The sequence below is a fragment of the Botryllus schlosseri genome, chromosome 12 (assembly GCF_051294905.1).
Source record: "Botryllus schlosseri isolate E-star chromosome 12, Bs_hap1, whole genome shotgun sequence".
Classification (NCBI taxonomy): Eukaryota; Metazoa; Chordata; class Ascidiacea; order Stolidobranchia; family Styelidae; genus Botryllus; species Botryllus schlosseri.
Genome location: NC_137247.1, coordinates 14571370 through 14585204, shown reverse-complemented (window position 1 = coordinate 14585204; position 13835 = coordinate 14571370). Strand labels below are relative to the sequence as shown.

General features: G+C 41.3%; 1 protein-coding gene and 1 long non-coding RNA gene across 2 annotated transcripts in view; one reads left to right on the top strand and one right to left on the bottom strand.

The window, feature by feature from the left end:
• LOC145452878 (uncharacterized) overlaps positions 1 to 13835 on the bottom strand; it is a 193675-nt gene that overhangs the window by 88644 nt on the left and 91196 nt on the right. The window lies entirely within an intron of this gene.
• On the top strand, positions 8599 to 13807 carry LOC145452862 (E3 ubiquitin-protein ligase RNF10-like). The gene has a single exon (XM_080330999.1). The coding sequence runs from the start codon at positions 11056 to 11058 to the stop codon at positions 13027 to 13029; it is 1974 nt and encodes a 657-aa protein (XP_080187125.1). The 5' UTR covers positions 8599 to 11055; the 3' UTR covers positions 13030 to 13807.

The following is a 13835-nucleotide window of genomic DNA, read 5'->3' as shown; positions in this document are numbered from 1 at the left end:
TCATAGTTTTGACTCGAGTCAAGTCGAGTCATTTTCAATTCACCATTGAGTCAAGTCTGAGTCCAAGTCACCGAAAAGACGGTCGAGTCCGAGTCATGGTATTATGAGTCGAGTACGAGTTCAAGTCACACTCAAGTCGACACTGTTTGGTGATATTGAATGATTTGGATTTATGACATACTAATTTTCCTCACTTTGAGCAGTTTTTTGTCGCATTGTCAGGTACGCAGGATCAATAGACGAAATTCCAACAGGGTGGTCACTTTACTGTTCTTCGAAATTACAATGAAATGTCGGTCTTGGCCGTTTTATAGTCTTGAATCATATGGCTTGGTTCGAGTCATGAACAATGACTCGAGTCCAAGTCGAGTCAATACCCAGATTGTATCGAGACGAGTCGAGTCGTTTCCGTATTTTGAGAAAATGACTCGAGTCAAGTCGAGTTATCAGAAAATGGTGACTCGAGTCAAACTAGAATCTGGTCAACTCTGCTATATATGAAATGAAAGTACCACTATTGTTGGCCAAATGCATACGCAAACTTGAGAAAAAAATCTCGAGACCAGTAAATTTATGGATACTGACTTTCTAAAAGCAGTCATATTAGCGATTGGTGCATGGTAAGCCGAAAACACAAATGGAAGCGTGTGGGTTTGTTGAGTCAAGCCTTCCAGAATTTGTGTGATTGGGACCAAGACCATGGTTTTTGGCGGTCTACAAAGTGTTATTACAGCACTGCTAGAAACAAACACTCGGTACCATCCGTCTTATTCTTTCAGTCAACAGATGTTTGCGCGGTAAAAATGACCATTTTTAATCATTGGGCAGATTTATCCTAAGGGGGGAATTTTGGCTGAAATTTCGGCCAAGGGAGGCACGAGATGAAAAAGGTTGGGAACCACTGGCCTAGGCCAAGGTGGGTGTCAGATTCCATAGACTACTCCTTGTCGCTTCGACATCTTCCTGTCTTTTCATTGTATCGCATTTTTGTGGTGTATTGAACTGATAAAATTGCTAATAAACCAATGATGATGATGATGGTCGTTCAGCGTCCACCTAGGCACCTATTTGCTCATTACATCGCGTGTACATTGTCTGTGTCTTTATCAGATGATATTATAATATATTATAATCTGATGATGATTGATGTTGTCCCATAGCCTTTATACGGGCTATGGTTGCCCAGCACACCTGCGACCTGCGTGGCATTTCGCACGATTTGTGTGAGATCCGGGATGTAAACAATGCCAACAAGTTTTTTTTTTCCGTGTGGAGAATAACGCGAAATGTCGTCATGTTTTCACTTTTATCGTACGACGGGATAAACTTTACATAGGTAACGAAGTAGGCTAATTAGTTGCAGGAACATTGGGCAAGAACCTACAAAGTCGAGTCCGTACTACATTAAAACATATATATTGTATAAAGCTTTGATGGTAATTTCCCATTACCTTGGCAACCCCCTGCGATTAAAAATTACCGATTCAGTCGGGACTCGGGACAGCTGAAAGACAAAACAACATCGGCATGGATAACAGCGGTTATCTTGGAGGACATAATGCCGCCGCCACAGAGCGTCAGATATTTCTAACCTACGCACAAGATAGGAATGAGAGTACTGCCAGAGATGTTTACTCGTGGTTGTTGCAAAACGGATTTAACAAGGTTAAAGCGGAATTCAATTCAGCAAAGATCTTTGGCCTGAACAAGAACGAATGGTATGAGGAGGCACTCGATAGTGATTTTGTGCTAGTTTTCATCGATGAATATTACAAAGAGACTGCATGCAACTATGTGCCAACCGACACAAGTGATGACGAGAAGAAAAGCGAAAGTCAATATGTATTTGATCATATACAGACAACAATAGTCCACAATGGTTGCATGAACAATAAGTTTATACCAATATTAATACAAGGTGCGAAAAGGGACAGCATTCCAATGGCATTGCAAACATCAGAAGTATACCAGTGGCCTATGGACAAAGTCGGGTTGTTAAATAGGCTAATTGGAAGATTGCAGTTTGTACCGCCTCCCAAGGGTCCATGCCCAGTTGCCAAATGGGAACCGGCTCGAGATCATGTAAGGCCTGCTAAATTCGCAGAAGAAAAGAAATCTGAAAAGTATTCTAAACCAAAGAAAAAAAAATAAAAAATGGGACGTGTAGATTGTTTTTGGCCCCTCAGATGTGGATAATACGGTATTATGCACTAACTGATAATAGTATAATAGGAATAGGACGTAGTATATTTTGTCCTCGATATTTTGCAGCAGTTTGCAAAATTTGTCTTTTGTTCTTGAACTATATATGTCTATTTTCAATCCATGTAGCCTACTCAATGCAATTATTCAATCAGTTGCCACTTAACTACCGTATGGTACTTCACTCGTTTGTTGAAGAATGAGGATTGCACGTTGAAATATTCTTACATATCGTCGCAGTGGAATCAAAGTATCTTATGTCCAGTTTTAAAATTTTGAAGCTCCCTTTTGTAAACTTGAACAAAATCGACTTTTTGAAGATTTTTGTATTTCTTTTGGGCATATCTTAGCCATGGTTATGTCTGTCTCAGTATATCAAAGTTAATCGGGGCCAATATATGGCTGAAAGAAGATGAAAACTTCACTCAAAGTTAATTTTCCCAAAATGTGTCAAATGGACATAAGATACTTTGATTCCACTGCGACGATATGAGCTACTGTATGTTGTCCCACAAAAACTGAACATATTTATATGCTGACAGTGTATGTTGCATCATTTCTTCAGCCTTTGATGTCATAAAAACCTAATCACAGAACCGTGTGTTGAAAAGTTGTAGGCCTACTGAAAATTTACTTGCAAGAGAAAGTTTTTTGTACTGACACTGCCGATGCAGTTTCTTTCATTTTGTGATCTGGTTTTTGAAGTGACCATCAAGTCAAATCTTAGTCCTAAGTTCAATCAAGTTCACTTCTACTTACTTTCTTGGTGTGATATTTTGTATGATTTAAGATTGGGGTGCTATGTTTTTTATTGTTTTATGCTGTTAATTTTTCAATTCCAGCAAAGTCTTCACTTGAATTGTGCATAACTGGCTATTTTGTAACACTGCATTAAGAATATTAATTGCTTTGAATGCGTATTGCATATGCATTAATTTGAACCCACTGTTTTCTTTTTCAGTTCTAAAATATTTTATGATAGTAGATATTGTCTAGTTAGTGATTTTCCTCCAGTACTTGCTGCTATGCCATTGGGCGTATTATTTTGAAAAGGATTATGCCGAGTGATCGGATGATTGCGGACCAGTGCCTATGAGTTGCTTTGAAGTCATAAATGTCATTTAGTCAATAAACAACAGGGTTTGAGATATTCTTAACAGCATGCATTATTTCGTAAATGCTCTGCCACAAGTATGCCTAAAAGCTTGACATGTAGTGGTTTTCAACCTGGTGGTCATTTGCCTTTTTTTAAAATCTTTTTTCAGTAATTAGCTTCCTAAATAGGCCGTGAGTAGGTCTGGACAAAGGTGCTGATTGCTGATCGTTTTCTTAGTAATCAGCTTACGAAATTTAGATGTGGGTCAGAGCTTTTTCCAATCGGAAATAGGTTGGTACCTACAGCTTTAGGATGATCATATAATTTTTTCCCATTGGTCGTGCTGGTGTCAGACAATTTTAGGTAATCATTTGCTGCTGGTGTGATCATTAACTTCTGTGTAATTAGAGAACATATGCGATGCAATGCTCTATTGTAGACTGCTCACGTGAAATGTGTATGAATTGGCCATGTTTTGTGGATTAGGTTGATTAGATGTTTGTTGTCCAAGAATTCCATCAAATATCAAAAGTTTCATATTGTCTGGAGGTGCAAAAGTACAGACAAGGGCTGATTCAGCGGTTGCCACTGCTGCTTCAATTAAAAGTTTAGGCCATCAAATTATGATTATGGTTGAGCAAATTGCAGGGTAGAGCTACCGCAATGACATGAATTAGGGCTTTGGGCTTGATACAAGTTCTGATTTATCGTACATTTATACCTCAGGCACTTTTTCAGCTTAATAAGAAAAGTAATTTTCAACAATTGCTTTGACCCACAATTTTCGCTTAATTAAGCATTGAAAGTGTCTGCAATCAAGACCTTTCATAATTCTCTTTTTTGGTAGAGCCTGTCATGTAAAGGAGTTAGCAATTTGCAATGCCATGTATGGTTTAAAAACATAACAATAAAATGCAGGCAGTAGTATTGTTTGTCATTACTTACTCATGTGATAGTTAACGTATCATGAATATGATTTGACTCATTAGTTTCCTATTTCTATATCCTGCAAATTATTCTTTGTAAGAACACAATAACCTTCAAGTGCTGCTGCAATGGTTTGCAAAATGCACTTCGTATTTCAGTGACTCATCGAGAATCATATTACAAATTGCCAGATTGGTGCTTGGCGGTATTTTCCTTGCTACCAGCTCAGAAGATATGTCTGGTATATCAATCGAAAAAGTGCCAATGCACCCGATGCATGTATAATGTAATATTAACGCCTACACTACAAAAAAAAATTAGACAAATTGGTCTCAAAATTAGACAAACTTGGTCTCAAATTTAAGAAATGATGATGATTTGGTCTCATTTTACCACCCACTCACCATAAATGCTATTTTCGACTCAGACAACCATATATATATTGATCTGAATAGTACATGTGAGTAGTAAGTGGCATGTACCTTGATAACTATATCTAGTGAATACCTTGTAAACTTAGTACAGGATCATCTCAACACTGCAATTTCTGGTCTCTCTCATCCTTCCCCTCCTCCGCTCAGACCCCTAACACTGAAAAGGATGCCCCCGAGGCACTGCTACTATTTTCGATCAATTTCTGGCTTACTTTTGAGACATAAAGTACTTGGTAAGACTTATTGGTCTTTAAGACTTTTTTTTGTAAAAAATCGATTTGAGACCAAATTTGTCTGATTTTTTTTTGTAGTGTAATACATATGTATATCCACAGTGTCCCTTCCTAACCTACATGAATATTGCCAAATACCTCCGTAGATGTTCTACTAGATTCGACTCGATCGTTTCCTCGAAGATTCCGATCCGTTAGCTCGAAGCTAAAACCCGTCCACGAACTCCGGACCGTCAAAAATCCAGTTTCTATATGCGCAAATGAATTTATTGAATTCACGGGACTGTGATGGAAATATGCATATTGAAAGTGATATTATACGAGAAAAACAAATTGTTTTTAACATAAATACCCGCTTGAACCTTTCTCTATAGGAAATGATCATGAATTCTAGGAAAAAGGTAATGCAGAGGCGTCCAGGTCCGCTAATCTAATTGACGTACCTACGGGGCTCGTTCACTTTCGGACCAAAAATCCATTTTCTCCATGAGGATGTAGTAGAATTGGTCCTCAAGTGAACGAGCCCCGTCCCGGTCCGTATTGGGGCACGTGTAGTCGCGTTTGTCGCGGGCGGACAGGGGTATCGGCGGTTGTTTTTGTTGTATTTCTGCGTATTCGGGTCGGATTCCGTCGCATATTTTGTTTGTGATTTTTTGCCGAGAACATATTAAAAAATTAATAAAAATGTTTGTGGTATCAAAGGATTTACTCAGATATCTACACCATCGAATGTTTACATTCGATATAGAACAGGGGTGGGCAAACTTTTGAGCTCGCGGGCCGCATTCAACATCTGAATCCATTCGCGGGCCGCACTATATAAAATTGGGATTATAACCCAAAACGCAATATTGATATTTGATTATATAGTGAGAACATGCTGGAGATATTATATGTGCTTATTTAAAACAAGCCGCAGACATTACTTTGATGATATCATACACGCGTCAGAAACATATAGTGGCGAGATTTCATAGGCTGGCGGACCTCGATAACCAATTCGTCAAAACTATAGAGATGGAAGTCGATTTGCCCGATTCTTAGAACAGGATTGAAATTTATATCTGTGAGCAGCGATAGGTTCATAGATTTACTAATTCCACTTTTGGTTCAGTTCCCGGACACACAATGCTGGCAGCATCATAACCATGTTAGCTTCGAACACGCTTCTACTATGTGTAGATAAAATATAAATACACCAATTCCACGCATACAGACCCCGAATCTACCTAACAGACGACCGAATCGTTTTTTATAAGCACATCACTGAAATAATTAAAAATAGAGTGGCCAATCTGAAATCCCACTCGTGATCCAAATTATGTCAATATCGTTGCAGCTATCCCGCTGTGATATTAAGTATTTACCTTAGATCTGTGGATTCAAACTTTTTAAGACACGCCCGCCTCCCCATATGGTGGTGAAAGATTTCTCATCCCCTAATCGTCATATCACAAAACGCAACCAGGATATGCTCGCCAACCTAACGGGAAGTTTGATGGCATGGAAGGTTACGACTGTGAATGAGAGATTTTTAAATATGTAATTCAGACTAAATACAGAGCACTAACTATGAAATGGATGTAAATCGCGCGGAGCGCGAAAATTTTCGTCAGTTCAGGTCAGCTTCGCGCCCCACTTCAGATGCCTTCACGCCCCCAAGGGGGGCGCGCCCACCAGTTTGAAAACCACTGTCTTAGAATTATCATGGTGAAATATACTAAGAAAAAGTTATTCAAGTCCCTGCATTAATTCGATTTTTAGTACGCATTTTATCAATATTTTGAAAAAGTTTCCTTAGACTCTCGCGGGCCGCACAAAACGGTGTTGCGGGCCGCATTCGGCCCGCGGGCCGTAGTTTGCCCACCCCTGATATAGAAGCACTGTTGGAGCTAAAAAACTACCCATGCTTTCCAAATGAAAACCTGATTTTCAGTGCTGACATAAATGTATCACAGGCCCATCTGCATCCAGAGGCCTGGCCTGCCCTTCTCTTTTCAAAGCCTGAATCTGATCCTTGTTGAAAAAACCTTCCTATCCTCCTCCATCTGTTCCTTGTTATCCGAGCTTACATCCAAGTTCCAAAACGATCATAAACTGTGCAATTCCGCTATTAATCACATTTGGGTATCTTGTATGGTTTTCATTGTGTATTTGTATCGTCAAAATGCTACAATTAATTTCACAATGATTTCGCATTACCAGCGATTTCAACCGCGCAATTTCTTCATCTTTCTCCTGACACCGGCCTTGTAGCTGCAAATTTTAAGATGGGTGACTTTATATCGTATTGGGTGGTCTATGCTGTTACAGTATGTATGCGGAAAGTTTCTATTGGCCATATTGAATCTTACTAGCTCCATCTCCTGCTTCAACAGGATACAATTCTCACAAGAAGCCTTTAGGTTGAGATTCTAAATATATCGCCATATGTAGGTCTACAATTCGTTGATGCAGCCCAGAAATGCATTTTGCTGTGGTAGTCCGGGGTGATCTGAAATAAAAACGACCAGCAGACAACGAAAATACATAAATTCACCTTGGTTTCTATGTCCGATATCCCAGTTGCGGGCGTAATCCCATAAATATCACTGCCAATATGACCGAAAACTACAGCCTCACACATAGGTTCAGGCTGTTTTTGTGGTCTTTTGAGACCAAAATGGATGCCGCAACGTAACAGTGGCATGACGCAACAATGACCTCGCACTTCATGCCCTTCTACATTCTTTGGGCGTAACCATACCGTAAACTTAACTTTTTCTCTCTTCATTTTCGCCTTTGGTGGGAGGGATTCGAGCCCCGGCGGCGGCGCAGCGCGGCGGCGAGGCAAGCACAGTGCTTATACCCATTAGGCCACGACGCCCTCGAGAGCGGGAGACGATACGCGGCAATTCGAATTCGCACGCTCGCGTCATCCGCTGGAGGTCTCTCGCATAATCCCGCGGTTCCGCCGTCCGCGAGCGGGCTCGTAGTTTGGGGCCGGGCGAACACAATGGCACGGGCACTCAAAAATGAACAGAGTAACAATTTTAAAGATTCTAATCGTGTAGTGATACATGATTTCTTAGCGTACTGAAATTAGACGATCCTGTCGCTAAGAGTTAATTTATAGTTTCGAAGTCATTTCCCAACGCGTTGCGGCATACGAAGCGGGGTGCGTCATTGTATACGAGATATCTGTGAAGTCGTGGTCGAGCCGCGGCAACAGTGAAAATGGATGCGCAATAGGACTGTTGAAAAATAACCTTTATTTCTGAATCTTGCTGGTTACGTGATTAAATCGATAAAACGACGTACACCAGATTCGAATTCATTCTAACCAATATTCGCGGATTTAGTACAGCATGAAAATTTTGAATTCCAAGCATTTTGAATTCCAAGCCGTAGAAGTGGAGTGATTTCAATTTTTCTTTGATAAATCTTTGATAATTCCGGGATTATGCTTGATCGGTGGATCATCCCAGAATTATCATCAAAAATGCGCAATTAAACAGGTACGCTCGGAAAATATACCTGTCCTGTCGCAATTACATTTAATCCGATGCGAAACTGACATTTTATTCGCTGTGGCCACTCTACATGTATAATTTGTATACATTTCAACTTTCCACGCCGTTCTCATTGATAATCGAACACTCGACACGACTCGAAGCCCAATACACATTGTCGTAAACTTATGACCCGTCGTTTCTAAAAGCTTATCGCTCTTTCAATTTAGAGTCCCAATTTCCAGCGCGGCGCTCGACGCTCAGGCTATCGCTCTCCCCCGTGGCGAGCGAGGGCCGATCAAAATGGGCTTTTGCCGCGTTGTAGTACTGGTTGGCGACGTGGCAGAACCGGGCTGCGGTCATCGCCTGACAGGTCTGAACTGCCCCTCAGACGAGCGCGGGTCAGATGGGGCTGCGGGTCTTGCTAGCTCCGCGAAACGCGGCTTTAGGAAGTAGAAGTGTTAATTTTGCACAGCTCGATCGAGCCGCCCCGCCGTCGAAAACCGGTCGTTTACGCAGCCGTCTCGCGCGGATCCGGAACTTGCGCGCCGGTCAGCGCGCGAACACGTTCCGCCCCGCGAACCGATTCGGATCGGTCGGCCACTTCCGGGGTCGGCGCCACGGCCCGGGTCACGACGAACACTAGCACAGAAAGCCGTGACCCGACCGGCGTCGGCCGTCGCCGAGAGCTTCATCGTTTCGTTCGCGTCTGCTCGTTCGGCAGTCGTTGGTTATATACGTATATGGCATATTTCAGTTGAGCTGATATATTCTCGTGCTTGAGAGGATATTTGATTAAACCACAGCCCACAGAATCATACTTTCATTAAATTGTGATATCATCACTGAATCAGCCAAAGCACACTTAATATATTAATGAAATATGAAATTGCGTGAGATGCAATTTGTGTAGCAGAAATTACTGACTGTATCTAATATCACACCACCTCTGTGGGTTGTATTCGGTCTTGACTCCTGCTATTTTGAGATATTTTGCTACTGCCAACCATATATCTGCTGCATGTAATGAAGGCTGCTTCTCCTAAATTCGAAAGCAATTGAAATTGCTTCTACTATAAATTCCTATAGTTGTAAATATCAGTAAGTCGGCAATAATTAATGCGAGCATGAGCATACTTTCTGGAATATTTGTTTCCTAAATCTAGTGTTACATTGCCGCTTCTTTTGTCTTTACAATTTAGTGATTATTTCCTTTTCCTGTGGTGTGAAGCTTATAGTGGTGTGTCATGACTAATAGCTACTATCGTGATTTGTGCTCATTTCAATGCTTCATAATAGCAGCAGATCACACTGGTCACCACAATCGGGCGGGTATGGCCAACTTTGGCCCTTATTGCGATCAACTGCGAATCTTTTTCAAGAACTCGAGATCGGCTAGTTGGATAGAGCAATATGATGTTGTAATTCAAAACAATGATTACACACTAGATATACTACCATTTGCGAATGTGTTGGTTACGTGACGGACCAAACATATTGATAACGCAACCTTGAACCTTTTACCTAGCAGCCTGCAACTGCAACTTGGGTTTATCCACGTGTTAGACGTGCATTATTATATTGTCTGATTTTTTGTTCTCATTAATACAAATAATGCAATGCAAATATCGCTCTTTCAGAAGTCTTACGTGGTACTTGTTAGTCGTATGTCACCCTTTGCAAACAATCATTTACTCAGACTTTATTATGTCATGTGTATTGGCGTTAGCCGAGAAGGAGTGTGGCAATGCAGTATTTCGATGATGCCTGTGGCTACAAAGAATACTAAAGTCGAATTTGGTTAGGCTAAAAGCAAGAACATATCTTAAAATCATTACTTAAGCTTCACTTTGATAGTTCGAATCAAGTAGTCAGAAATTTCCGGAACATGGAAATAATTATTACATTTCTTTCTATTTTTTTATCGTTTGCTGTTTAATATCTGGCGTAAGTCACCTTAACTAAATCGGGTAATGTCATTTTATCTTGTATTGTGGGTAGGCCCACCAATTGCGTTGAAGCTAGCTGTTACCTGATTCGGATTAGGTAATTGTCACATTGGAATAATAGGGAACATCCAGTATGGAGCTAGGCTGGCACCTTCTTCATATTTTTTACCTTATGTCAGTAATTTTCCCATGATAAGCAGTACAACTGTGATGGTCTTCCTTTTCTTATAATTAAGCAGCTTCATTTTATTATATAGTGAAGCATTTTTGAAGTTTGTCAACAAGTCTGAAACTTATTACCAACCTAAATTTGAAGAATGACTTGTTATAATATCCGAGTTTATGGCACATTTGCTTATCGATCCTGCTTGTGTGTGCTGTGCACTTTGTGGTTTGTAGATCTTATCTTTCTCAACTCGCAATCTCAAGCTAACCACTGGTTAAGACAGTCACTGGACGTCACACTATTGGTGTGTTAGTGAAAATATCCAGCAATATTTTGAGAAAACATCATTTAGACTAGAAATTGGTTTATGCGGTTTTGTTGAAATAGTTTCGTTCATCAAATTGTAGGAAACTCTTAGTGCATATTGATGTCGAAGAGTTGTGCCTTGTGGGTATGAAAATATCAATATTTGTGATAAATTTCCATATTGGTCGATCACGCTTTTTCTACGCCAGGTACCCTAGTGTTCCTTCCCTATTTTCCCACCATTTTCTGTTATGTCCATATGCCCTTACAATAAAAATACAAAAAGCAATCCAGTCAGCACTCCAACCAACGCTAGCAACAAGAGTTTAAAAGATGAACGCCCTGGCTCCCATCACCCTTCAAAAGGGCCTGCAAGAAGACAACAGCAAGATCATTTCGACAACAAGAAAAACAACACCCGGCATTGGAAACATCAGCGTGTAGACGGCCAGCGTAAAGAAGGCAGATTTGAGAAGTATGCGCCCGGCGGATCGTATGTTAACGCCAACGGGACGGTGAAAGACGGTTCCAAAAAGGTATCGCTGAATCATCTCCTAAATTTCAAATTTGAACCGAGGCATTACGAAGACACGGGCTATTCGAATTGGTCTGCTGCGAAACCGAGTCGAGTCAGGACTTCATCATGTACCGCTTACAATAAGGAAAGATTCTTGCAAGCCAACTCCCGGTTTTTAACAAAAAAAGGGGAAGATTACTTGATACATGCTACTGACCCAGATGCTGTCATACCATGGGAATATGTGGAAAAGGTATTATTTCAAGTCAACGACGATGCGACATGCCCGATCTGTTTGTACCCGCCGACAGTGCCCAAAATCACACGTTGCGGTCACATTTACTGCTGGCCCTGTATCTTGCATTATCTGGCGTTAGACGAAAAGGGAAAATCAGTGAGGGATTGTCCGATTTGCGCAGTCAACGTTCGTAAAGCCGATTTGCGAAGCGTGTCTTTCTTAGAGACGCAGCCTCTGCTGGCCGGCTGCGTTCTCAAAATGAATTTGATGGCGAGGAAAGCAAGCTCTCTCTCTCCCAGGCCTATTTCTGAAGTAGGTGACCATCTTTTCGATTATGAAAACGCAAAATTCATGGAATACTCGCCCGCGCAAGTACTGGAATGGATCGTAGAACCCGAGATGGAAATGCTGAGTGCCAGACTGAGTTTGGAAGTGGATGAATTCGAGAAGGAATTTCTAAACTGTGCGCTGGCGGATTGCGATGCTCGCAAAGTGGATTTATTGATGGAAATCTCCAGTGTTCGCGAGAAAGCACCCAATTTAGATGTGCGTTCCATGAGTGTCAACAACAACGCCGAACAGGCAACGTCAACTTGTACAAATTCACAAGATCAAACAAGTTACTATTACTTCTACCAAATCGAAGGCGACGGTTATGTGTTTTTGGATGGGATCAACGTCAAGTGTTTGCTGAAGGAATACTCTCACTTCAAGGAATGCCCGCCAGTCATCGAAGCTCCCATGGTCCACGTCGAAACCTTCATAATGACGGAAGAGCTGAGAAAACGCCACAAGTATCTGTCGCACTTGCCGCTGTCTTGCGAGTACAGGATAGTAGAGCTGGATTTGAGACCGCCGTTAGTTTCGCAGGAGACTCTCGACGGGTTCGCGACGTTGATAAAGCAAAGAATGCAAAGCCGACAGAGAAAGGAGAGACAGGAGAACGACGCAAGGAAGAGAGCGGATATCGCAGAAGCGCAAAAGTGGAGAGAGTCGGTGAGAGGTGCGTCTTTTCTCTCGGATGATTCAGTCGTGGTATCTGCGAGTATACAAATTGAAGGCGCTACTAAATCGTTATCATCTGTTGGATCCTACTCATCGGATATGAGCCTGTCGCCGCCTGGACAAGTACCGGGGTCTGTGTCTTTCGCTGAAAAACTCAGATGCAGCCAAGGAAAAGGCAGTAGTGCATGGCCACAGAAAGCAACCATGAAGCGGAATGTTCTATCTCAGTCTCTGTCGGGAATTGGTACTACTTGTGATGAAGATGACGATCCGTACTACCACGCGCCTGCGTTTCAGTCCTCGTTTGGTGATGCGTTAACCGCAGCTTTGGATAACATGCAGTGTACGTCTTCAGACACACGCAAGGGGAGTACGGAATCTGCTGGAGCTTCGAAAGGCAGGAAGGCGAAGAAAAAGAAAAAACAGACGTTGCTGTTCTCTACTTCGGCTCACATGCGCCCGTAACTATATAGACCTTCTGCCCCGTAGGTTACACGATTAAAATTAGTGTCGCTAAGAATATCGATCAACCATGCAATGTGCGTATGGTGTGAAATGTGATATCATCGGTATTTGCCATTGCTATCTTGGAAATTTTCGGAAAAAGTGCAGATGTTATTTATCAGTCCCTAAATCCCAGTGCTTGAATAAGTCTGATTCAGCAGTATCGTTTAATGTTGCGATTACATTTCAACTCTTGTGTGTTAATTCTGCATGACGACTCTTGTGGACTGGTTCTTTTTGACCTTGCGTGGCACGTCTGTCGATATGATGAATGATCTCGCGTTGAAGTTACTTGGAATGTCCAGCGACAGCGTTATTGTGAAACGAAAAGATTGTTTGTCTTATCGCGCAACCTACTTTTGAGATGATGAATAATCTTCAGTTTTATGTGTCACACCTTTGAAACGCTTTGTGAGCACAACGGGCTGTCATGATAATGAAATGAAGTAGACCTTAAATTACATTGTCTTTTTCCAAAATGCTTGAGTGATAGTGGATTTGTTGAGTGATTTATAATTAGATTTGTATCGATGATCTTTCAAAGTGTAGATGTTACTAAGTCGCCAGCGATTGGATTTATTGGATTTACTTGCTCATTTTTTCTGCATCGTCTCATCTTATAGAGTGAATTGCTTTTTTCTCCTAACACAAGACGTTCAACTGTTTTCAGGCCAAGCTATCTTGTTTCATTTACCACAAATGCTCTCACTTATAGTAATTGGTGTATTATATTGTTAGATCTATTCCGTATGGTGTAAACATGCCGT

Bases quoted from the DNA above. Each gene is read 5' to 3' on its own strand.
- LOC145452862 (XM_080330999.1), top strand. From the start codon at position 11,056: ATGTCCATATGCCCTTACAATAAAAATACAAAAAGCAATCCAGTCAGC.